Source organism: Urocitellus parryii, chromosome 14 (genome assembly GCF_045843805.1).
Source record: "Urocitellus parryii isolate mUroPar1 chromosome 14, mUroPar1.hap1, whole genome shotgun sequence".
Classification (NCBI taxonomy): domain Eukaryota; kingdom Metazoa; phylum Chordata; class Mammalia; order Rodentia; family Sciuridae; genus Urocitellus; species Urocitellus parryii.
The window spans coordinates 64,226,367-64,250,912 of NC_135544.1; the positions used below are offsets into that span (position 1 = coordinate 64,226,367).

Here is a 24,546-nt window from a genome sequence, read left to right on the forward strand (position 1 = left end):
ATAAAACATGCTAATATTTGAGAACCACCATGTCCAGGGAACTGGCTGATCTCTATTCAGTACATTGGTTCAGCAGCCAGTCTTGAGCCAAGACATTGAGTACTGTGACTCTGGACTGGGCTTCTGTCAAAAGCTCATGAACGAAACCAGCATCACCCCCAAAACAATGCACCCTCACAGGGCTCAGGACAGGGACAGGCAGCAGCAGCTGTGAGCACCAAGGGCCTCTGTGTGCACACACCAACACGGCCGGCCAGCCGCTGCCTGGTACGCCCTTGAGCCCCAGAGGGGAGGACTGAGCTCATAAACTAACCCAGTATCCCCAAGTTGGCCAGGGGCTCAGGTTCCCCACTGGCTGTAACTGGTAAACCTGGCTCTGCACATCGGCTGCCTCAGTGGACAGTATTTTGAAGATCCCCCGTGAATACCCATCAGGGAAGACTCCCCAGATGCAGTTTATCTTCAGGGCAATCAGCTATGTGTGTCTAAAATGGCAGGTAAGGCTGTGTCCATGCAGCCTCGAGAGGTCACGGGCTCCTTCCAGCAGCCTGTGGTGTGCACTCATCAAGGGGAGGGAAGGGGTGGCCTGCTCCTCCTTGCCCTGCCCCCAACTCTCCCAGGGTAGTGCCTGGTTTGCAGCAGATGCTCGATAATGTTTGCTGCACAAATAAATGACTTCACTTTATTAAGGGTACTTAAAGCTGGGCATTCCTCAGAGCTGGTACTTTCCACCTGGAGTCGCTAACCCAGAATCCCCAAGTTGGCCTGGGGCTCAGGTTCCCCTCTGGCTGTAACGGGTAAACTAATGGCGAGAAGTAAGACAGCTCCATTCACATGTGGCCGTCTGGGCACCACCTATGTGAAGAGGGCTGTCTGGAGGTCCACAGGCAGGGCAAATGGCTCTTGAACATGCTCATGAAGCACCCAAATCTTTTTAATTCCTGGCATAGCTGGGGAAGGGACCCACCACCCCCTCTCCAGGGCTTCACAAGTCCCCAGAGTGAAGTATGAAGAGGGCTCTGCCTCGGTCCTCAGCACTCCCCAGGGATGCCAGAAGCTACCCAGTTCAATGTCCCACACAGACACTTCTGATGGGGAAGAGGCACTATCAAGGATTCCCTAAGGAGACTTTCTGACCGACCCCGCAGAGATCACATTTGCAAAGTAACATTCTGCAGAAGGGCCAGCCCTGAACTGTCCCAAGCAAACTAGTGAGTGCAATGGGTCTAATTAGGGGGACAAGGAGCCTTTAACCAGGGGCTCTACCCCTGGGGGACTGACTCCCACCAGGACCAGCCTTGGACAGAAGAATCCAGGTCCAGGGCTCTGTCTGGATCTGCATACCTGCTGTGTGCTATGTGCTGTGTGTGAAGTGAGCTGGTCCCCACCCCTGCCCCAGCCAGCAAGAGGCTCAACCGAAACCTTCGCTCCTCAGAAGAGAAGTCAGTTAAATTCCACCTGTACCACGAGTTTACCCTCCTTAGGTGTGGGCTTCTGGTGCATAATCACACACTGCTCCACACAATGCTGAAAGAGTAGGATAGTTTAAAAGTAAAATCTCTGCCTCGTTATAGGGCTCTCGGGGACTTGGGAAGTCATCTATTCCCACCTTCTGCAAAGGAGACGACCTATCCAGAGACACACACTGTCAGTACACCACCTGCTCAACCGCACTGGCCCCCTGGACTCCTGGCAGACACAGTGCATGACATTCTGTGAGGCCCAGGCGGGAGTTCCCCTCTCCACGAGGCATTCTTCACCTGCATCTGAGTCCCCAGGCTCTTCCTAGTACCAGGGTCTTTGGGTCGCTCCTTGCTCCTAGCTCATCACATTCCATCCTATGTACTTGCTTCCTATCTGCCTCTTTGTCCCCAGCTCGTGAGTCCCTTCAGAAAGGACCATGTCTCTCTCATCTCTCTGCCCTGCAGAAGCCTGCACAGCCCAAATCAGAACACCTGCTCGACAATGGAATATTACTCAGCAATAAAAGAGAATAAAATCATGGCATTTGCAGTTGGAGAAGAAATGCTAAGTGAAGTCAGCCAATCCCAAAAGAAAACAAATGGCGAATGTTTTCTCTGATATAAGGAGGCTGATTCATAGTGGGGTAGGGAGGGGGAGCATGGGAGGAATAGACGAACTCTAGAGAGGGCAGAGAGGTGGGAGGGGAAGGGAGGGGGCAGGGGATTAGCAAGGATGGTGGAATGTGACGAACATCATTATCCAAAGTACATGTACGAAGACATGAATTGGTGTGAACACACTTTATATACAGAGATATAAAAAAAATTGTGTTATATATGTGTAATAAGAATTGTGATGCATTCTGTTGTCATGTATTTAAAAAAATAAAAGCAATTTAAAAAATTAAATTAAAAAAAAAGAAAGAACACATGCTCAGTCACCTCTCGCCCATTACAGACAGTGATCTCCAGAATTCTCTCCAATCTCCTCCATCTTCTCAGATAATGACCAGGGAAAACCCTACTGAGTGGTCTCACATGATGGGTTGGGAAGAAAAACATGGCGGCAGGAAGGTGTTGGTAAGTTCAAACTCCGTTAACATCATGATGTGAGTGGTTGAAAGACCCTGAAACCGCATGGAAACTGGACTGTGGTATTAGCTGCTGCTTCCTATGTGTTGGGGGCTCTCCCCAATGGGACGGGGGTGCTCAGAGCCACTCAGAATGTTTCCATGTTTCATTCCCTTTACCGCCCACTCAGGGGGTAGCTCACAACAGACCTCTCTTGGCAAACTGACAAAGGGAGAGGAGGTGCAGCTGGAGTGAGGTAGAGCTCTAACTCTACTGTGCCACCCATCAGGCCTCGAAGACTCCCTGTGTCCCCTCCTCATCTCGAAGGACTGTCACAGGGTGAAATTACTCAGGGGAAACACCCCGGGCACAGTGCAGGTGCCTCCAAGTCAGATGAAAAGACATTCCCTGACTGGTGCCTGCCCTGAGTTGTGTCTCCTGAGGAGCCTTGCCAACTAGCTGCACCCGGTGCAACCAGAACAGCTTCCCCCCTGCAGCTCTCCTTCCCAGTAAACCCAGGCGAGCTGCCTTCCTGTTTGCTGTGGGACAGCCCTAAAGCTCTGCTTCAGTGGTCCTGCCCCTTTACAGCCCTCTGGTCAAGCATCTTCCTTCTCCTGTTTCTGGAGGAAAACTCCTAATTTCAAGCTTCTATCTGCCCAGGTCCTTGGCGGTTGCTCTTCCTCCTCCACACCTTCTGTTTTTCCACCAGTTCTTTCTGGAGAACATCTGTTCAGACTCCCTCATTGTTCTCTTGGCTCAGAGCTGCCAGACTCGGCCTTAGCCAGGTCTGCCACAGCTTGACCTTGACCAAAATCTGAAAAGCATTTAAAGGCCAAAAATTCTACTTGGGAAGAAGAGATTGTCTGTCACCTACACCTACACGGTTGTGAGCCCCCTTCCTGTTCCCAATCGTGACTCACTCATCCCAGCCAGGGCCCTGATTCTTGGCTGTGGCGCCAAACAGGATCCTGCTCTAAATTTTCCTTCCCCAGTTTTAAGGGTCTGTCCACCAAACTCTGCTGATCGTGTTGTGCTGTGTGCAGGCTTACCACGGAAAAGCTTACAACCCCCCAGAGACACAGAAGAGCTTGGTGATCTGCGTTCCTGTTTTGGTAACTGGCTGCTGGTTATAAACTACTAGGCGACAGGAAGATAATCAAGAGCTTCCCAAGGAAGGGCTTGGAAAACCAGAGAGGAGCACTCAGGCCACACAATCCCACCCTCTACCTCTGGGCTCCGTAGAACACTTCATTTTGCCTGTGTAGATATACAACGCACGCCTGCACACACATGTGAGCCATAGCTTCTCAGAGAGACCAGTCTGCACGACAAAAGCCCCTTTCTCAACTGGCACAAAGAAGGCTCTGCATGCTCTGCACAGCACCCAAGGGACCTCAAGTCCCGTATCCCATCTGGGGGTGTTCACCTCCTCAGGCCGGCTCAGCACGTGTCCCTCAGGGCCTGTGATGCCCAGATCCAGGATCCTCTGCTGTTCCTGAAATGTGTAAAGAAAGCCAGGTGGTCAGGAAGCTGGCCTTCAGGTCTGACCAACAGAGACCTGGGACCAGGGTGACCCGAGCAAAATGTGAAATTGGCTCTGCTGATCACTCTGCCCTCGTCCCAAGACCTTATAAAGAAAAAGGTTCACTGCCCTATACCCTGGCCTGTCTGACCAGCCTCTGCAAACCACTCAGCCTTCCCCTGGGAGGCTGAGAGCAATATGCTCCTGGTCCTCAGCCTCAGCCACAGTGTAAGATGCCCAGGCGTGACCAGGGAGCTTCCGAACCCCACCCAAGGCAGCTGCACTACGGTCCCAAGGGAAACAGCCTCCTTGAAACAGGGACTGGCTGGCGGGACGCTCATGCCTGCAGGGAGACTGCAGCGGAGTCCAGCCCAGGAACACCAGGCCCTCTGATCTCCCTCCTTGGTGTTCAGCTACCCGCGTCACCCTCCAGGAGATGCAGAAATGATGCAAACGAAAGCCCCCTACCTCTGCAATGATGTCGCCGTTTTCTGCGTGGACTTGGGCTATGGCACCAATATCCCGGATCACACTCAGTACTTCATAAATCTGAGAGAGAGGAAGGTGGGATCAGTCAAGGACTCTGCAATTTACAAAGCAGCACAAACTGAAAGGACACGGATGAGAGCAAGAAGCCAGGGCTAAAGCCCTGGGCTCACATTCTCCCCAAAGGCTGAATCACATCCCTAAATGACTCCACCAGCCGAGCCCCACAAAGCCAAGGATGTACGTATACTGGAGAATGCTTTCCCAGGGGGCAGCAGTGACCACGTGCCCACCAGCCCATTCAGAAGAGCTGATGCGTACCTGGGAATCCGTTAGCTGGAAGTGATCTTTGAAAGCCATGTACACGAGGAAGGAGTTGACCCCTGGGGACAGACAAAATAGAGAGGGAGACGTGACTTTTAATACACAAACCAAATAATCTGGAAGGGAATGAGAAAGTGATGCTACCACATGTGTGTGTGTGTATGGGGGGAGAGAGAGAGAGAGAGACAGACAGACAGACAGAGAGACAGAGAGAGAGAGGGGAGAAAGGAAAAGAGACAGAGATGGAGATACAGAGAGAATGATAAAGCAAACCGGGTAAAACATAAACAACTAATGAATTCTGGGGACAGGGTTCATGAGAATTCCTTTGACTAGTCTTATAGTTGTTCAGGAGGCTTAAAATGATATCAAAATGAAAAGCTGAAGTGGTTATACACCCATGTTCATAGCAGCCCAAGTGGCCATCCAATGGATGATGAGATAAAATCTGGTCTATACATGCAACAGAATTTCACTGAGCCTTAAAAAGGACATTCTGACACCTTCAATAAGACAAATACCATGTGATCCACTCCTGTGAGGGGCCTGGAGAGACAGGAAGTGGAATGGGGCTGGCTGCCTGGGGCTACAGACAAGGGCACGTGGAGACGCATTGTTTAATGTGCAGAGTTTCAGTGTAGTAAGAGGAAGGGTTCTGGAGATGGATGTGCTTCGTGCCACTCTCCCGGACACTGACAGGTGGTTAGAAGGGTGAGTTCTGGGTTATGTGTATTTTACCACAGTTCCTATATTTTTTTTTAAGCTGCCCCCAACACAAGTCTGTCGTGCCTTTAATAAGAAAATGAATTAGAAGTTTCTGTCTGTGAAGATCAGTACCACATGTCTTCTCTTTGGCAAGCAGACTATACTCCTTGCCGATTTTTAAGAAACTCTTTTTTAAATAAAAAAAGGTCCAGTGGCTCAACAAGCAGACATCCGGGCCCATCCTCTCTTCTCTGAGTTCTTGCTTCCCCGCCTCCCGAGGCAACAGACCAAACACCCCTGCCCAACATTCATCACAATGTTAAACAATCGTCCTGACAACCTCCTCGCCTTGGAGCTTAATTCAAGCCACCTGGGGTGCTGGGCGCTGCCTGAGTTAAATGCTCCTGGACATCCTGACCCTTCTCTCCTTGCTAGGCAACAGTTGTCATGGTAACTCTCAGGCCTGGTTTAAAGTAGATTCACTCTAAATATTGAGAGTTAAATCCATTGGAGTCTGGTTATTCTCAAATGTGAAGAAGGTCAAAGGTTACCCACTTTCTTGTTTGTGGAATCTTCAGGCTGGAAAGAAACATCGCAGTGCAGTATGCTCATGTGGGAGATTTTTTTTTTTTTAAAGGGAGAACCATAAACTTTAAGCAACTTGCCCAAGGTCACAGAGCTAGCCTGTGGAAGGGCAAAGAAATAAGGCTGAGGTTCTAGCTCTCCATCCTGCAGATTCTGCACCACATCTGTGGCTGCCCCCCATCCCCACCCCATCCACATCCACATCCACGTCCAGGTTTCCCTCCTGTTGTGGATCACAGCACACAGCACGCCTGAGCCTGGAAGTCCCCTACGTGCATGATGCTTCCCTGAAGGTCAAGACCCAGTGAGGTCAACAAGTGGCCCCAGAAACCCAGTCCCCAGCCAAGTTCAAGAAGACCTGGAAACACCACGTGGTTTGACTTCCCCACCAAACCCCTGAGCCCCCAGGCTCCTGTGAACCGGAGTCCTGGAGACACCTTAAGGTGGATTCCTCCCACCTCCCAGTGAATCTCTCCAATCCCTGGAAATTGTGAAACAGAAAAGCCCCCTTAGGTGTGAAGTGTCCCCCTACTTTCACATCGACCCTGGACTCACGGCTCAGGTGCACCCTGACTGCCCAGCAGCCTCACGGGGCTCAACCAACGCTCACCACATCCCCAACTCCCAGCCTGGCTAGAGAGCAAGGGTCCCTGAGACCAGCAAGCTGTAGGCAGCTGCCACCCAAAAACAGGCCAGTAGCAGGGCTCACATTCTCTACCAACCACGACTGCAGGGGGTTAGGCCCTCCAGTGAGCACAGGCTGCTGCACAAAGCCCGCTCTCCTTGCTCAGGGCCAGGCACCAGCAAAAAGCACAACTGGGATCCAGAGGCAGTACCCAGAGTTTCCCCAGGGCCCTGCCAATGCCTGGGCGGAAGCGCAGCCATCAGCAGCAGGTGTCAGGGCAGCGCCACCTACCGTGGTCCTTCACCAGCGCCTCCATCTCCTCCTGGATGCCCTTATGCCACTCGGTGATGTCCACGTGCAGAGAGTAGTCACAGCAGGACTTGCTGTCGGCCCATTCCCTCCACTGGTCAAAGGCGGCCAGCAGGCTCGTCCCAGACTCGGGAACAACGTGGTCAACTAGGAGAGAAGAGACACACGGCGTCATCTTCAAGAAACTCACAGGCCACGGCTGGCAGGTGTTTTCCCACTTGGCCCCTGAACAGGGCTTCTTGGGTTCCCAACCGAGACAGCGATGCCTTCGTCAGCCCCTAAGAATGCTCTGAAGCCAGCTGAGTACTCAGGAGGGACGAAGAAGAAACCTGTCCTTGGATGCTCCGGGGAAACCACACGTGAACTGCCCGGATCTGATTTCCCAACTCCAAGTCCCTAACCCCGGGGGCACGCTTCATGGACAATGTGTCCTTATGAACAATGGCAGTGTCAAATGACCGGCCAGAGGAGCCAGAACTTCTTTGTGCTGATAGCTGCCATGAGACGCCCCCACCAGACAGCTAGGCACTGGGGGGACTGGAGCGCAGCCACACACTCGGGCCTTTCCAAAGTGCCCAGGCTCAGCTACTCTCCCGTGGCCGCTCATGTTTCTGCAGCATAATACCAGTCTGTAATTTAAGGGAAATCTTTCATCTTAAGAGTTCAAAGCATTCTAAAACGGTGGCTGCTGTGATATTATTATGGAGGTAGGCTGACCCGGAGGACAAAGGACCATGGCTCAGGCTACCTGGGGTCTGTTTCCTGGCTCCCCCTTCAAGGTACCCTTGGGTAAACTACTTAATCTCCATGGTCAGAAATGTCTTGCTGGTTTAAAATGGGGGACAATATTACCCAGCACAGACATTTATTATGGGGATTAAATGAGAGGCGTAGCTATCACCCTTATCGAGCTCCCTGATTTAAACCCTCCAACAGTGTCCCATTGCACGTCATATAAAGGTTAGAATCCCAGCCAACCTCCACACATGATCCTAGATCAGCCCCACCTTGCATTCTGCTCTCCAGCGCCAAAGGCTGTTTTGGGGGTGCTGCACCCCCAGCCCGTCCTCCCACCACAGGGCCCTTGCAGGTGCCATTGTCTCTCCTAGGCCTAGGGGAGCTCTCACCCAGCCACTGTGATGACAGGCTTTCTAGACTACTGTCACCCAGCTTTACAGGAAGCACCTCAGAAATACAAAGCAAAACGATTTGTCCAAGGTTGAATCAAACTTGGGCAACAAGAAAGATGAAGCCCAGGATTCCAGATGCCTAAAGCAATGAGGCATTCTTCCTAAATAAAATATTAGATGTTCTGCACCCAGGTAAGCAGTTCTGAGCTAAGAAAATGCCAGCCTTGGCAACACGGTGAGCTCAGATTTCTGAAATGAATCAAACTTGCAGATGCTGCTAAACTGGGATCCCCTGAGCTTGCCTTTATATATGTCAGGGATATATATGGTCATCGGACATATTGACTACCCTGATCAGATCATTACAAATTGTATATATGCACTGAATGTCACACTGCACCATATGAAAGTACATGCAGTTACTATGTGTCAATTAAAAAATTTATAAAAATATGGCACACTGTGGTAAATTTCTTTGGATAGAATCCACTTTTCCATAAATATTTGCAAGCATTAGTATAAAATATATGCATGTCTATATAATCGATCAGTCCTGATATCTGTAATACGCTAACATTATCTAAAAAAGTAAAATCGATGCACATTTTAAATGCAATTCTGTTCCGTTGGTAAAATGTTACCAGAAATTATGACAAAACAATTCTAATTCTTCTTCTTAAATTGTGCCCCTGACTCCCTCCTCACAAAAAAAGAAAAAGAAGAAAAAAAAAAAAAACAGAAAAACCTCAGCAACAATCAGTTTGGACAGTCTCCACGGCCACTCCCCTGCTTCACCTCTCGCCCTCCTCCAAACCTCCCTCCTAAGCAGCCAAGTGAGTTTTCTAAAACCTTTACTCAGCTGCTGCCAGTCGCCGGCTGAAATCCTTCAGGGGCCAGCCTCCATCTACAGAGTCAAATTCAGACTCCTTCCCCAGGTCCCGTGGGTCTGGGCCCAGCTGACATCCCCAATGCACTCTGTCCCCTACCTGCTCACGGCCATGGCCACCCTGACAGCTTGTCACTTCTTTGGGCAGCCCAGCACCTGCCCATCCCAGATGCCCCCTCTCTGGAAATCTACTGTCCTTGTTCCTCATCCTTCTCATCAGGTCTGTCACCATCCCATGGGGACACCACGATTTGAAATAGTTTCCATACAGGCATCACTAATAATGTGCTGTCTGACCACGCCCCCACTAGGACAAATTCCTCAGAGCAGGGACTGAGGGTTGGGACACAGGAAGAGCTCAATAAATGAACTAAGTAAAAGAATGTCGCCTCTCAGCTCTCACGATCCGCCACACAGGATCAGGTGAAGCAGCCAGAGTTAGAGTCACCCCTTGGTATTGCGAGGCAAAGTCTTGCCCATGCCAAAATCCACAGACACTCAGGTCCCTTATGTAAAATGGCATAGCATTTGCATATGACCCATTCAAAACCTTGAGTGTCCCCTCCCTCCCTTCCTTCCTCCCTCCCTCCCTCCCTCCCTCCCTCCCTCCCTTCCTTCCTTCCTTCCTTCCTTCCTTCCTTTTGCTTTATTGTGCTCAGGATCAAATCCAGGGCCCCCAAGCAGGCCCCCTACCACTAGCTAAATCCCACATACTTTATATCATCTCTAGATTATTCATAATACCTAGAGGGATGCCTGCATGCCTCCGTTGGAGCGGATTCAGTGGATTCAGCATTACTACTTGCTTTGAAGCACATTTTAGTTTTGCTTTTTGGTACTTTCTGGAATGTTTTTTTCCAAACATTTTCGACCTGTGGTTGGTTGAACCCACAGTGGGTTGAATTCACAGACGCAGTATGTGTGGATATGAAGGGACATTTGTACTGTCCTAGAGCCCAGCAGCTTTTCCTGCTCATGCCCCAGAGCTGCTGTGAAGCCCAGAGGGCCCCTGCGCAGCCATGCTGCCTGCCAATCAGAGGGCCGTCTTCCACTGGTGGCAGGGGATGCGGGAGACAATTGTTTTCTTGGGATAGATGGAGATGTCCAGGGCGTGCCAAGCACGTGTAAGGCCTGGGTTCAATCCTCAGTACTGAACAAAGAAAGAGGAAAGACTGCTTGAAAAAAAAAAAAAAGGTTTTAGGGCTCAGGGTGTGGCTCAGTGGTAGAGCCCTTGCTAGTACATATGAGGCCCTGGGTTCATTTCCCAGTGCTGCAGAAAAAAAAAAAGAAAATCTCAAATTTTAGGCAAAGTTAATATCACATCTAATCCAATCTCTACCACCATCACCCTGCAAAAAACCAGCCTACTCGAATTTGGTACGTTTCCTCTATACCTTTTCTCTACACATTGTATTTTTATTCTATTTTTTTATTTACAGTTATCGCTCATTTCCAGACAACAAAAGGCAAACGTCGTCGTGAAGTATTGCAGTTGATGGGGAGCATCCTGGACGTTCCAAAGGACGAAATGGAGCACTTGTTGAATAAAGATTATGGTGGTGTCAGAAAGTGGATGAGGAGTTGCCTTGGAGGGGCTTCAACAAGTGTCCCCAGCACACCTCCGAAACCAAATCAACAACCCCAACCCGTGCTTCATAGTTCTTTTTCAGAACCCCTTTACCAGGAAATGTTAAAGATGGAGCCAAATTAAGAGCTGGCAGAAGCACCAACGGGAATCCACTCTTGGTCCCACGTTCTGCAGCGGTGCCTCTTAGTAACCTCGCTGGAGTTGGACTTGGTGGACCTGGGCGTCCTCTTTTCACACCCATTGCAGATTTCATGCCCACCTTTACACCGTCGCCAGTGTCCCCGCACAACAGGGCCAGAGCTGTACTCCAGGATCTTCTAAATATTTAGCATTATTCTAAAGAAGCCATAACCCTTTTTGATGTTTTACAGCATGGCCTTTTGAAAAAGCACGCATGTGCTTGTAGACAAAAAGAGAAAGCAAAACAGCTGGTATATGTAAGTGTATAGCTACTAGGTATTTTATTTTATTTCTTTAGTTGTTGTTGTTGTTGTGATTTTTTGCTATAGTACTTTTTAAAAATTTTGTTTTGTTTTTTGTAGCACTTTTTGTTTATAGAATTTTGTTCCAATGTAGCAGATAATCATCACCAGTTATCAATTCTGATGTACTTTTGTGAGCCACTGTACAGAGCAGCCTTCTTGAACCACTAGTTCCAACCTCACTTAATGGCATTAAGATAAAAACGATACATGCAATCACAGGAAACGAGAGAAATCCAACCCATAAGAAGGATGTCTCAGATTTAGAGTACATGAAAACCAAATATAATGTTGCAAAACGTTGAGAATATTTAGTTTATCCAAGATAACATTGTACAACTACCAAGCGAAAATTCCAATGGGGAGGACCTAAACAGGAAGCTTAGTGGATAAATTCTAAGATGCTTTGAATCCAAATTCTATGACCCCTATCCATTTTGCTGATTTCCATTTCTCTACGAAAGTCACTTCACATTAATTCAGTTTTCCAGATGATAAATATGTCCAGAAGGAAGAGTATTTTTATGAGGCAACCCCGAAGTGGGATCACATGATCCATTGCCAATGGAAAAGTTAATTAGTAAGAATGTATCATTAAATATCTGGACTGCTTATCTACATACTATTGGGGGCTCTACAATCATTCTTATAAACACATTTTATAAAACATTTGATCAAAACAAGTTGGGGAGAGAAATAAGCTGACAACAGTTTTTGGAAGATGAAAAGCTTTACAACAGGAGTAGTTATAACCTTTTGATAAATTAAGGTAAAAGATGAATCAAAAGTTTCTAGCTTAAGTAGGTGAAATCCGAGAAGCGAAAAAGCAGATTGCATAGCACATACTTCTCTGACACCCGTAGTTTCTAAAACCATTCAGAACGTTTTTATTAAAATTAATTTAAACAAAATTTAATATGTTTTTAAATATAAATTATACTATCATTTAATATAAATTAATCTAATTTAAATCAATCTAATTTAAATTAATTTTATTAGTAGTATTATTTAAATTTCTTTTATTAATACGATGGTTTGATTTAAATTTATTTTATTAATTGATATTGTTTATTAACTTATGTTAAATTATAGTATGATTTATATTTAAAAATTCATTAAATTTTATTTAAATTAATACAATTTAACAAAGTAAATTTAACATAATATAGATTGAATTATTTAATATTGACTATATAATTTAATATAAATGTCAATAAAGTCAATTTTAATAAAAATGCTCTTTGTTGTTTTGGAAATTACAGGTGGCAGTGAAGTATTAGCAATATTATATTCTTTTTTCTCCTCTTTGATTTTACCTAACTTAAGCTAGAACCTTTTGGTTTATCTTTTGCTTTACTTTACAAAAATAAAAAAAAAAAGGAAGAAAAACACCTAGTAGCTACACACATATCAGCTTTTCCTTTCTTATTTCTAAATTTCACCTTAACATTTACATTATTTTACCAAAATTAAGATGCCATCAGTTGTTAGGCATGAACAAAATCACTGAAACAACAACTGGAGGACGCATCCCAAAGGCACATTGGCCAAGTATTCAAAACATATAAATGTCTGAGAACCGATGAGCTCTGATAGTAAAGTTTCCCACCTATGAAAAGTTTCCCAATGCTATGGAAAATGATGACATTTCTCTTTTTGTGTTTTTTAAGCTGAGAACCAACCTAAGGTATGTTATCAGAAATTGTATGTAACTCAAGTCTTTAAATTTCTTATTTTTCCTGTACTGCAGACAAAGAGGCTCACAATTCCTTGAGCTCTACTAGCATTTTAGTGACAGGAAAAAATTCAATGATGCATAGTTGTTTATTTGCATTCAATGTCTATCAATCTTACATACTTTGGGAAGGGTCACAAGCCAAGGCCCTTATGCCTCCTGCTCTATTTCAAAGCCTCCAGCATCAGTTGCAACAATTCTAGGAAACACTGGGAATACTCTATGGTACAAAATGCACAATTACTTTTATTTGAAAGCATCTCTAAGACATGAGTCATTAGGTGACTTTCTTGTTCTAAGTAAATTTACTGAATTATTATTAAGTGATAACACGGTAAGCCAAAATGAAAAATGAAAGCATATGCTTCAAATCAGAGCAAGGAAGAAATAAGAAGGTATGATGTGTGGTAAAAATACACGAACATGCAAATATTATCCAGCCTTCTTACGTCAAATGTCCTCTCTTTTATTTATTTATTTTTTGGAGGTTACATTCTTGCATGATATGCATGGAACAACTTTTGGGGGGATACGATCAGAAATTCAGCACTAAAATCTGCCTTCCTGTAACATCACACGGCTTACTCCCGAGAAGAATATCAAAGTATATATTTGGCTTCGACTTGCCAAATTACTTGGAATCTTATTCCAGTAGACTTCACACGGTTGGGAAAAGCAGAGTTCAGATTTGTCATGAGAGATTTTTATATATTCTGCTCACTCCATTGTGTCTAGGTGAGCCTTTGGGTTTCAATGCCTGGAAACACACTTCTTATATTTCAGAATTGAAGAGCTCTTGGAAACGGCGACCTCACTGCATTCTTGAGAAAAATATGTTATACAGGTACTCAGAAAATTACAAAGATTAATCTAGATCCAAGGTTTTTTTTAAGACAAGGGGTTTAATGGAGAACACAGCAAGATAGCCTTAGAAATTTCATACTCCCTGCATTCTTAGGAAAAGCTGCTATATTGTAAAGAATAACACCAAACAGAAAAGTTCCTAAGAAAATATTGTGCTTTCAGTTTCCTTGTCTCATAAATTTTATTAAAGTTTCATTAAAGACCCTGTATTTGCTAGCCTTTTTATTAAATACTTTTTTGAGATATTCTATTAATGTCTATGACTGGATTTTACTTGGTCTCACATGAATGTCGCTCCCTGTGACAAAGGGTACATGGGAGGCAGGCAGGATCAGCCTGTCCTCTCCGAGGCACCAGCTGTCCGAACCAGGCTCTGACAGAGGTAGTGAAGGGCACTAGCGTCTCCTGGACTGAGCGAGAGGGTAAGTATCTGAGTGATATTAATTGTGTATAAATGCCACATTTTTTTTTTATGCATTCATCTACTAAGTTGTTTCCACAATTTAGCTAATGTGAATTTTGCTGCTATAAACATTGATGCGGCTGTGTCCCTGTAGTATGCAGTTTTTAAGTCCTTTGGGTATAGACCAAAAAGAGGGATAGCTAGGTCAAATGGTGGTTCTATTCCCAAATTTCCAAGGAATTGCCGCCAAACTGCTTTCCATATTGGCTGCACCAATCTACAGTCCCACCGACAGTGTAGGAGTGTACATTTTTCCTGAAATCCTCACCAACACTTACTGTTGTTGTCTTCATCATAGCTGCCATTTTCAAAAATCGCTGACATTCTAACTGGAGGGAGGTGCAATTAAACCCCTATCTCTCACCATGCACCAAACTCCACTCAAATGAATCAAGGACCTAGGAATAAAACCAGAGACCTTGCATGTAACAGAAGAAAAAGTAGGCCCTAATTCCAATCATATGGGATTAGTCCCAAAATTCCTTAATAAGACTCCTATAGCACAAGAATTAAAACCAAGTATCAATAAATGAGATAGATTCAAACTAAAAAAGTTTCTTCTCCACAAAACAAACAATCTGGGAGGTGAATAGGGATCCTACATCTTGGGAGAAAAGTTTTGCCCCATCACACATCAGATAGAGCACTAATCTCTAGGGTATAGAAAGAACTCACAAATCTAAATACACACACACACACACACACACACACAAATAAATAAATAAATGAATGAATGAATGAATGAACGAATAAATAAATAAATAAATAAATAAATAAATAAATAAATAAAATAACCCATTCAATAAATGGGCCACGGACCTGAACAGACACTTCTCCCAAGATGATATAAAATTAATCAACAAATTTATGCAAATATGCTCATCATCACTAGCACTTAGAGAAGTGAAAATCAAAACTACACTAAGATTTGAGGTTCAATCTTAAAGGCTGAAAATGAGCATGTTTCACCTCTCTTTCTCCTTCTACCACCAAATCCTCATAGAAATTAGAAAAGGACATTTGAAATGCTCAGTGATCCAAAATAAGAATGAGAATTTCAAGGACTGAACACAAAAATAGATTATGAAAGAGTAGATCAAGTTGAAAAGACAAAAGCAAACATAGAACGTGCAAGGAAACAGTTCACTTGCAGAAGCTGAGAGGTAACAGGCTGCTTCATGCTTTCAGTATTACATACCAGGGATCACAGAGCACAGGACAACAATAAGATAGTTATCTGGGGTACCACACCGTGGGGTACATAGAGCAAAAACATGGGAAACCCTGCAGAATAAAAGGCATCAACTGAACATCCCTCTCTCAGAACCCAAACAAGGAACCACCAACAAGCAGGGAGGGATAGAGAAGAGCTGTGTAATGCACTTAAGAAGCCTGACTGAGGAGCTATACCAAGAAGTTGTACCATGCACACAAAACTACATATCATGTTCAAACACACAGGCTACAGCCACCAAAATTTACCATGCCCTAGACCACAATGAAAACGCCAGCCAATTCCGTAAAGGTGTTATCACACAGGCTGCAATTCCTTGTGCATCTAAAATTAGAAGAATTTTGACTCCTCAAAAAAAAAAAAAAAAATTCCATATACAATGAAATTAGGGCCATAGAAACAATTCCAAATAATTGTTAGATTAAAGCAAAAATCAAGATGGAATTAAATTAAAATACTATAATGGCAGAAGCAACAGGGATTTAGATATATGTATTTGAAAAGAGATTGAAATCAAACGGCATATGCTTTTAACATAAAAACATAAGAAAATACCTGGATACTGGATAAAATAATGTAAATGTTAAGGCAAAATTTAGAAAAAAACAAAGGAAAAGCTGATGTGTGTAGCTACTGGGTGTTTTGTCTTCCCATTTTTATCTTGGTAAATTAAGATAAAAGATAAACAAAAGTTTCTAGCTTAAGTTAGGCAAAATGAGAGAGCAGACAAAAGTAGACAAAAGTAGAATATATAGCTAATATTTCTCTGATACCTGTAGTTTCTAAACCACTAAGTGGATTTTTATTAAAATTAATCTTATTAATATTTTTATTATATAGTTCATATTAAATGATTTAATCTATATTAAATGTTATTTAAATTGACTTTGTTAAATTGTATTAATTTAAATGAAATTTAATGAATTTTTAGTATACTGTAAACCAATGAGTGGGACAGCTGGGTCAAATGGTGCTTCCGATCCCAGTTTTCCGAGGAATTTTCATACTGCTTTTCAGACTGGCTGCATCAATTTGCAGTGCCACCAGCAATGTATACGTGTACCTTTTTCCCCCACATCCTCGCCAACATTTACTGTTGCTTATATTCTTGATGATTGCCATTCTGATTGAAGTGAGATGAAATCTTAGAGTAGTTTTGATTTGCATCTCTCTCATTACTAGTGAAGTTGAACATTTTTTCATATATTTATTGACTGATTGTATTGCTTCTTCTGTGAAGTGTCTGTTCAATATCTTGCCCTTTACATTAAAATAAATATATATATATATAAATATGTATATATTTATATATATATATATATTGTTTATTGCTGGCAAAAATAGAGTATCATTGAATAGTTCCAAAGTTTAGAGACTTCTAAAAAAGTGGCTTTTATAGACTTTCATGAGTTGAAAACTAGTTGTATTTCTAATAGGGTGGAGCTCAGTAATCACTATGTTGCCATCAAGAAAGCCCGGCAGATGTTTGCCCAGTGGAATGAAAGAAAAAAAAAAAAAAAAAAAAACCAGAATTGAGAACATCATCCAGGCAAATCAGTAGGCAACTGATTCTAGTTCGAGGCAGACAATTAATCTGTTGACGAATCTACTTTCACAGTTTGTACATAACATTTATGGACTATTATTTTAAATTCTATTTTAAAAATATTTATTATTTAGCCTTTAGTGGACACAACATCTTTATTTTATTTTATTTTTTTTTTTATGTAGTGCTGAGGATCAAACCCCATGCCTCACGCATGCTAGGTGAACGAGCTACTACTTGAGCCATAGACCCAACACTCTCTTAAAGAAATTCTTATTTCCACCTTGCTTCTTTATGATAATGAGAATTCAAATTTATGGGTAATATATCATTCACTGAACAACTTCTCAGTCCAAATCAATCCTTCTACTACTGTATTGTCACTGGAGTGTTATGTTAATGTTCCTACAAACGTGTGCGGAACATTTCATTGATTATGCCAATTCTTAAAGATACAAATGTGCCGAGCCCTAATATCCAGAGTACACAAAGAACTCAAAAAGTAAACATTAAGAAAACAAACAACCCAATCAACAAATGGGCCAAGGACCTGAACAGACACTTCTCAGAGAAGGATACACAATTAATCAAAAAATACACGGAAAAAAATGCTCACCATCTCTAGCAATCAGAGAAATGCAAATTAAAACCACTCTAAGATACCAAATCAGTCCAGTAAGAATGGCAGCCATTAGGAAGTCAAACAACAACAAGTGCTGGCAAGGATGTGGGGGGAAAAGGTACACTTGTACATTGCTGGTGCGACTGCAAATTGGTGCAGCCAATTTGGAAAGCATTATGGAGGTTCCTGGGAAAGCTGGGAATGGAACCACCATTCGACCCAGCTATTCCCCTTCTCGGACTATTCCCAAAGACCTAAAAAGAGCATGCTATAGGGATACAGCTACATCAAGGTTCACAGCAGCACAATTCACAATAGCTAGAATGTGGAACCAACCTAGATGCCAGTCAATAGATGAATGGATAAGAAAATGTGGCATTTGTACACAATGGAATATTACTCAGCACTAAAAAATAACAAAACCATGGCATTTGCAGGGAAATGGATGGCATTAGAGGAGATTATGCTAAGTGAAGTTAGCCAATCCCTAGGAAAGAAATGCTGAATGTCTTCTTTCATATAAGGAGGGGGACTCAAAACAGAGCAGGCTGGAAGAGCATGAAAAGAAGACTACCAATTAGAAGGGACAAGAGGTGGGAGGGAATGGGAGAGAGAAGGGGAATTTCATGGAAATGGAAGGATACCCTCATTGTTACACACAATTACATAGAAGAGGATGTGAGGGGAAAGGGGGGAAAAAAGGAGAGAAATGAATTACAGTAGCTGGGGTAGAGAGAGATTATGGGAGGGGAGGGGACAGAAGGGGGGATAGGGAGGGAATAGGAAAGGCAGCAGAATATAACAGACACTAGTATGGCAGTATGTATAAACCTGCACGTACAGCCAATGTGATCCTGCAAACTGTACACGTGGTAAAAATAAGAATTCATACCCCACTTGAATCAAATGTATGAAATATGATATGTCAAGATCATTGTAATTTTTTCTTAAGCAACCAATAAAAATTTAAAAAAAGAAACGAGACAAGGCCCATATTAAAGAGATTTAAAAATTCTACTGAAATCTATAAGAAAATGTTTGAATGAATCATGAGGTATTAAAAGAAGTACAAACTTAATATCTTGCATAGAATTTATCACCCTATGTTTATAGACTCAAAAAGCTTTCCTTACTTTAACCTTCAACTGTGTTTTAACAAAGCCACATTATTCAGGGCTCTCTACTTCTGGCTTTATTCTTTCTTACTTAGTCTTTTCCCCCCTATGAGATCCTCACCACCACAGTCGTCAATGGCTGACCTTGCATTATATTTCAAGGATCACTCTATGTAACATCTTCTCCATTGACTGACTGTATTCAATTGCACTTCATAGCAGGAAATGTATATAACACAGCTTTATGTTGTTCACAATATCTACCACAATACCTTGTACTTTTTGGGCACTGAATATATGTATAAGGATACACTTATGATTACTGGATCCTTTTTGTCACGTGTGCTCGCGAATGAGCCAGGGTTTTCCCTCCATATCCCCCATAGTTTCCAGGAATATTCCAAACATATTGAGAAGAAGAGAAATGCTTTTATTTGGACGGTCAGTTTCGAATACACTAGGTAGGTATCTCTCTCAGATAGAAATACAAAATGACAAACAGCTGTGGTCAGAGTGAACCATGCTAGAAGACCGAATCTGAGTGATCAGAAATGCCTTTCAGCAGGAGGAGCAACAACCACTGGAACCAGATTCAAGCCAAATGGGATAGGTCTTACACTGAAAAAGGATCATTATTTGTGATTTAAAACAATAAACAAACACAGAACACCTAAAGAGAAGGAGGCACCCTGCTATAATTTGGATCTGGAATGTTGCCCAAAGGTCATGTGTTGAAAGCTTGGACCCCAATCCACCAGCATTCAGAACGGACTCTACAGAAAGGTGAATTGAATCCTGAGCTCTAACCTCGTCTGTGGATCAATCCACTGATGGGTTCATGATTGGACAGGACTATCGGGAGTTGGTCAAAACTGTGGGCGGTAGGGCCTAGTTGGAGGGTAGGCCACTGGAGTTGATTCCCTGGAAGGGTACATCATATTCCTCAGTCCTCTCTTCCCCTCACCATTTCCTTGATCTCCATGAGTTGAGAAGCTCTGTTTTGAAGCCAGGCTCTCTGCCATGGTAATCTGCCTCACTTCAGGCCACAGCAATGGAGCCTGAAATTGAACCAAAATAAATATTTACTCATTTAATTTTCTCAGGTATGTTGTCAAAGTGATGAAAAAGTCTTCTCACACACACACACACACACACACACACACACACACACACACACAGGAGGAATGGTCTAAAGGGAGAAAAGGACACTTGGTATTGTTGATGCCTTCTTCAACAGTAGACACAGCTGGGGTACAGCGTGGATTCTCACTTCAGCAGATGCTAAAAGGGGCTTAAATTTTTATTTTAGTCTTTTATGAGGAGACATTGACTAACACAGGCCTGACTTCTCTCTCAGATTTGGAGATGAATAAGAAGGACCAAGAAGATTTCCTTTTCTAGCACAGGACACAAATGCAGTCACTAGTTTCTGATAGCAATCTGAGTAATTATGTCTACTTGCTCTATCTTGAAGGCAAGAGACATTATGAGGTGATTCATATGATCCTCAGAATCTATTTAACCATTAATTTTCCAAAAATTCTTCCTTTTTTTAAATTTTATTTCTGCCACCTTGGGGTTTTGTTTCCTGAACAGACATATAGAAAGAACAGCTCAAGGAAAAGAGTCTCCTGAATATGGGCTCTGGGAAGAGAGTAATGGGAGCAAACCCAAACCCCTTCTAAAGGGTAATAAGGAAAATGATCCTAAAGGAAACAAAAAGGCAAATATGAACAAAGTGGCAGCAGGCTCCATTTGTTGGCCACTTTCTCTGCACCAGCCATCAGGTGAGAACTACACACACTATGTTCTCATTTACTGTTCAACTCATGCTTGTGAGAGAGGTTTCATAAATGCATTCTGTCAGTTTAGCTCCAAAATTGCTTTGGTCCCAACTGGTCTGTCTGTTACAGCCCACGTGCTTCCTCTCTTTGCTTTGTCCCCAACTCTACAAAACTGCCTCCTCATTAACTTGTTGGAATTTAAACACCTTGGAAAGCAGGGCCTTATCTTAACTCCTTCTGATCCTTAGAGGTATGGGAATTACATTTAGGATTGTTACTCCATAGTAGAAAATTTCTCAACTTTCTATTTCGCTCTGTACTCTTGAAACCTGGATTATATTTGGCACTGATAAACAACCATAGGTGAAGTGAACATCAACCTATTGGCTCTAAAACAAATTTTTCTTAAGTGAAATTTAAGCGGAATTTTTGAGCACTTAAATAAACTTCAATCAGAATCAACAAGGACCAAATAATATTAAAATGAACTCGAAAATGTATAGATTAACAGCAAAAGTTTACTTTTGGAAAGGGTAAAGATGGTTCTTTAGTGAAATTTAATCCGTATTATAATTTGAATTCTGAGACTGATTAAGACTCTGTGATGGTTAATTTTATATGTTAACTCGTCTGGGCTACGATGCCCAGATACTTGGCCAACTTTTATTCTGGGTGTGTCTGTGCTGGTGTTATGGGGTGAGATTTACTTTTGAATCGGGGGCTTTTAGTTAAATAGATTCCATTCTCTAATGTGGAGCGAGACCTCACCTCGTCAACTGAATGCAACTGAATGGGACAAAAAGCCCACCTCTCCCAGACAAGAGGGAACTGTCCAGTGAACTACCTTTGGATTTCATCTACAACATTGATTCTTCCTGGCTCCACAGCACACTGCCTTGGGACTCAAACTGGGACACTTTCCTGGATCTCTAGCTCCTCCCAGCCAACCCTGCCCAATCCTGTGAGCCAATAGCTGACAGGCAAGTGCAGGGAAGAAGCAGAGGCCCTGCAGGGGGTGAGTGTGCTACTGGATGCCAGTCCCTGGTCAAAGCGCAGGACAGGCTTCTGAGTTTACAGGCAGGAAGGGATGATTAGTGTTGGTGGAGCCCCAGGAACCCCGCGCTCTGAGGAATTCTGAGCGCTTGGGTCATAATCGACCCCGGCAACGCCGGAGGACGTTCGGGGCAGAGAAGTGGATGGTGATGGACGCGCTTCTCAGAGCTGGTCCGATGGATCACTGAAGTGGCCACGATGTGGTCCTGGTTTGGAGGCCTGGGCTCAGGCTTGGGCCACTTCTTGGGTCAGGTGGGGAGCAGCTTGGCTTTCCTCACCGGCCAGAGCTCCACCTTCAACAGGGAAATGCTTCTGGATGACTTAGGAGACCCAGAAGCAGCTTTACATCATTGTTCGAGAAAGGAAATGGAAACTACTGATTCCACACTAAGATGTGAGAATGAAGGACCGAAAAAGTGCTGTACTGACCTGGAAGAAAAGCATGAAGCATCAGAGCTACAAATAAACCATCAGTCTGTAAGTTCCCAGAATCAACTGCCACAGAAAGAGGTAGAGATCAGCCATCCTAAAGCAGGACAGATTGTACTGCAAGATCAAATGTTCCAACTACAGGCAGCTGCTCAATCAGTACGCTCGGGAGCTTGTGGTGTACCAACAACAACTGCACCGGCTCCGTTCGGTTCCCTGGTCGGTAGTCATTTTTCAGCCTTTCGTGATGATGACACGGACTTTAGTGACATAATTTTATCACAACAAGAAACAAACGGATTACCAACTGAAGTTGCAAAACATGAATCTGAAGTTGGCCACTCGAGGCAGATTGCTGAGGCTCAGGGAACGCACCATTCTGACTCAAGTGAAATCTGCAAAGTACTAAATACTATCAAGACTCTTCAACCAAACCAAAGTCCAGACATATATGATCATCAGCATGAAATTTCAGTTTGGGAGCAGAGTTCTACTGTGGCAGAAAAGGGAAGAACCCTTCCTCAGCATTCAGCAGTGGAAGAAGTGTTCAGGCTTCAACGAGCCCTGGCTGATGCGGAGAAGGAAATCGTGAGACTAAATGGTTTAAACCAGGATAACCGTCTTGCTGAAGACAATCTGAAACTTAAAATGCATGTTGAAGCTCTAGAAAAAGAGAAGTCATCATTGAGTCAAGAAAAAGAGGAACTTCAGATGTCACTGTCAAAACTGAGCCGTGACTATCAAGTCATGAAAAACAGAGCTTCAACGGACATGAATTTGAATGTACAATTACTAGACTTAAAACTTCACTTGAAGGCAAAGGAGGAAGAACTGAATCAGACTATCAATGAAAAGAAAATGCTGATGGCTGAGTTAGAAGAACTGGATCATCGGAATCGGGAAGCTACAGAGCACATGATTTTGATACAAGATGAGCTATCAAAACAACAAAATGAAGGAGACCTTGTCATCAAGAAGTTGGAACAAGATCTAGATGATGAAAAAAAGAGAGTTCATCAACTTGAGGATGAGCAAATGAACATATCCCAAGAGCTGCATGTGCAGAAGGAGAAGTTAACTGAGAATGCACGGAGCCTCAGTGATTTGCATTTAACCAAGCAGAAGCTTGAAGGAAAAGTAGAAGATTTAGTAGATCAGCTAAATCAGTCACAAAAAAATAGTTCAAACATCCAGCAGGAAAACCTTGGGCTTAAGGATCACATTAGACAACTTGAAGAGGAGCTGTCTGGGTTTAAGAGTAAGTATCGAACCTCTCTGAATGAAGACTCTAACAGTCATTGTAAGGATGACATGCCTAAAGAACGAGAAGCTGAAGCTAGCAACCTAAGTCAAAATCTTTCTGAAGAGGAACAGCTCAATGAAAACTTAACGAAAGTTGCTGTTGAACTCAAGACGGAAAATGAAATGTTGATTTTAGCACGTGACGATGTAAGGCGTAAGTTGGAAGAATCTATTGCTGCTTACAATCAAATCTCTCAAGAAAAAGACACTATCACGGAGACTCTCAAAAGAGACAAAGAAGAGACTGAAGCCAAACTGCACCAGGCAGAAAAAAGACTGTTGGAAGAAGCAAATAATCACAGGCAGACTATTCAGGAACTCTCCAATGCACATGATTGGAATACCTCGGCCTTAAAGCTGAAACACGAATGTGCAGTTCAACTCAATCAAGAGAAGGACTTTGAAATAGCAGGACTCAAAAAGAATATTGAGCAAATGACTGCTGATGAAAAAGAAACTGAGGAAATTTTGGCATCTTATATAGAAGAAGAGGAGCGATTGACACAAGTCATAAATGAGAAAGAAGTTTTTATTGAAAAACTCGAAGAAAAAATTTCACAACTACAAAAGGATTTACATAAGTGTTCTCAGGCCTTAAGAGAAAATGAAACTTTAAGGCAATCCGTTGAAAGAAAGGACAAAAGTCTTACCTACATGAGAGCAGAAAACAACTATCTGCGAGTAGAACTGGAAATACTTACGGAACAGCACAATCAAGCTGCACCAGTGGCTGAGCCTGAAGCTCTTGATGCTATCACAGAACTAGAATTGGAGGTATCTCAACTGAACATAGTCAAAAATCATCTGGAAGATGAAATTCAAGACCATCTGAATATAATTGAAAATCAAAACCAGCATAAAATGCAACTACTTCAGTCTTTACAGGAGCAGAAGGAGGAAATGCATGAATTTAAGTACAAGTATGAGCAGATGAATGCTGCGCATAGCCAGTTAATTTTAGAAAGAGAGGAGGAAATTAAGAACTTGCAGAAAACTATTGAAGAACTAAAAGCCCAGTTGCCTGGAGAGAGAGGAGACGCTCAAACACTGAATTCTGATATTTTTCAAGAGACCAAAGTAAAAATCCTAAGAGAAAACGAGGTTCAACACTTCCAAGAAGAAGAGAAAGCTCTGCATTCTGCTGAACTAGCCAAAGAAAAACAGTCAATAGCTGAATGGAAGAACAAGGCCGAAAAGCTAGAAGGAGAAGTAACATCACTGCA

General features: G+C 43.2%; 1 protein-coding gene across 1 annotated transcript in view; it reads right to left on the reverse strand.

Annotated features, from left to right (window-relative positions):
- Nucleotides 1–19,801, reverse strand: part of LOC144250112 (dihydropyrimidinase-related protein 2-like) — a 35,737-nt gene extending 15,936 nt beyond the window's left edge. Inside the window, 5 exon segments of the mRNA XM_077792559.1 lie at nucleotides 3,961–4,029; nucleotides 4,525–4,605; nucleotides 4,864–4,925; nucleotides 7,073–7,237; nucleotides 19,720–19,801. Of these exon segments, the coding sequence (XP_077648685.1) occupies nucleotides 3,961–4,029; nucleotides 4,525–4,605; nucleotides 4,864–4,925; nucleotides 7,073–7,237; nucleotides 19,720–19,777 (435 nt within the window). The 5' untranslated portion in view covers nucleotides 19,778–19,801.
- Between the last annotated feature and the right edge of the window lie 4,745 nt (nucleotides 19,802–24,546).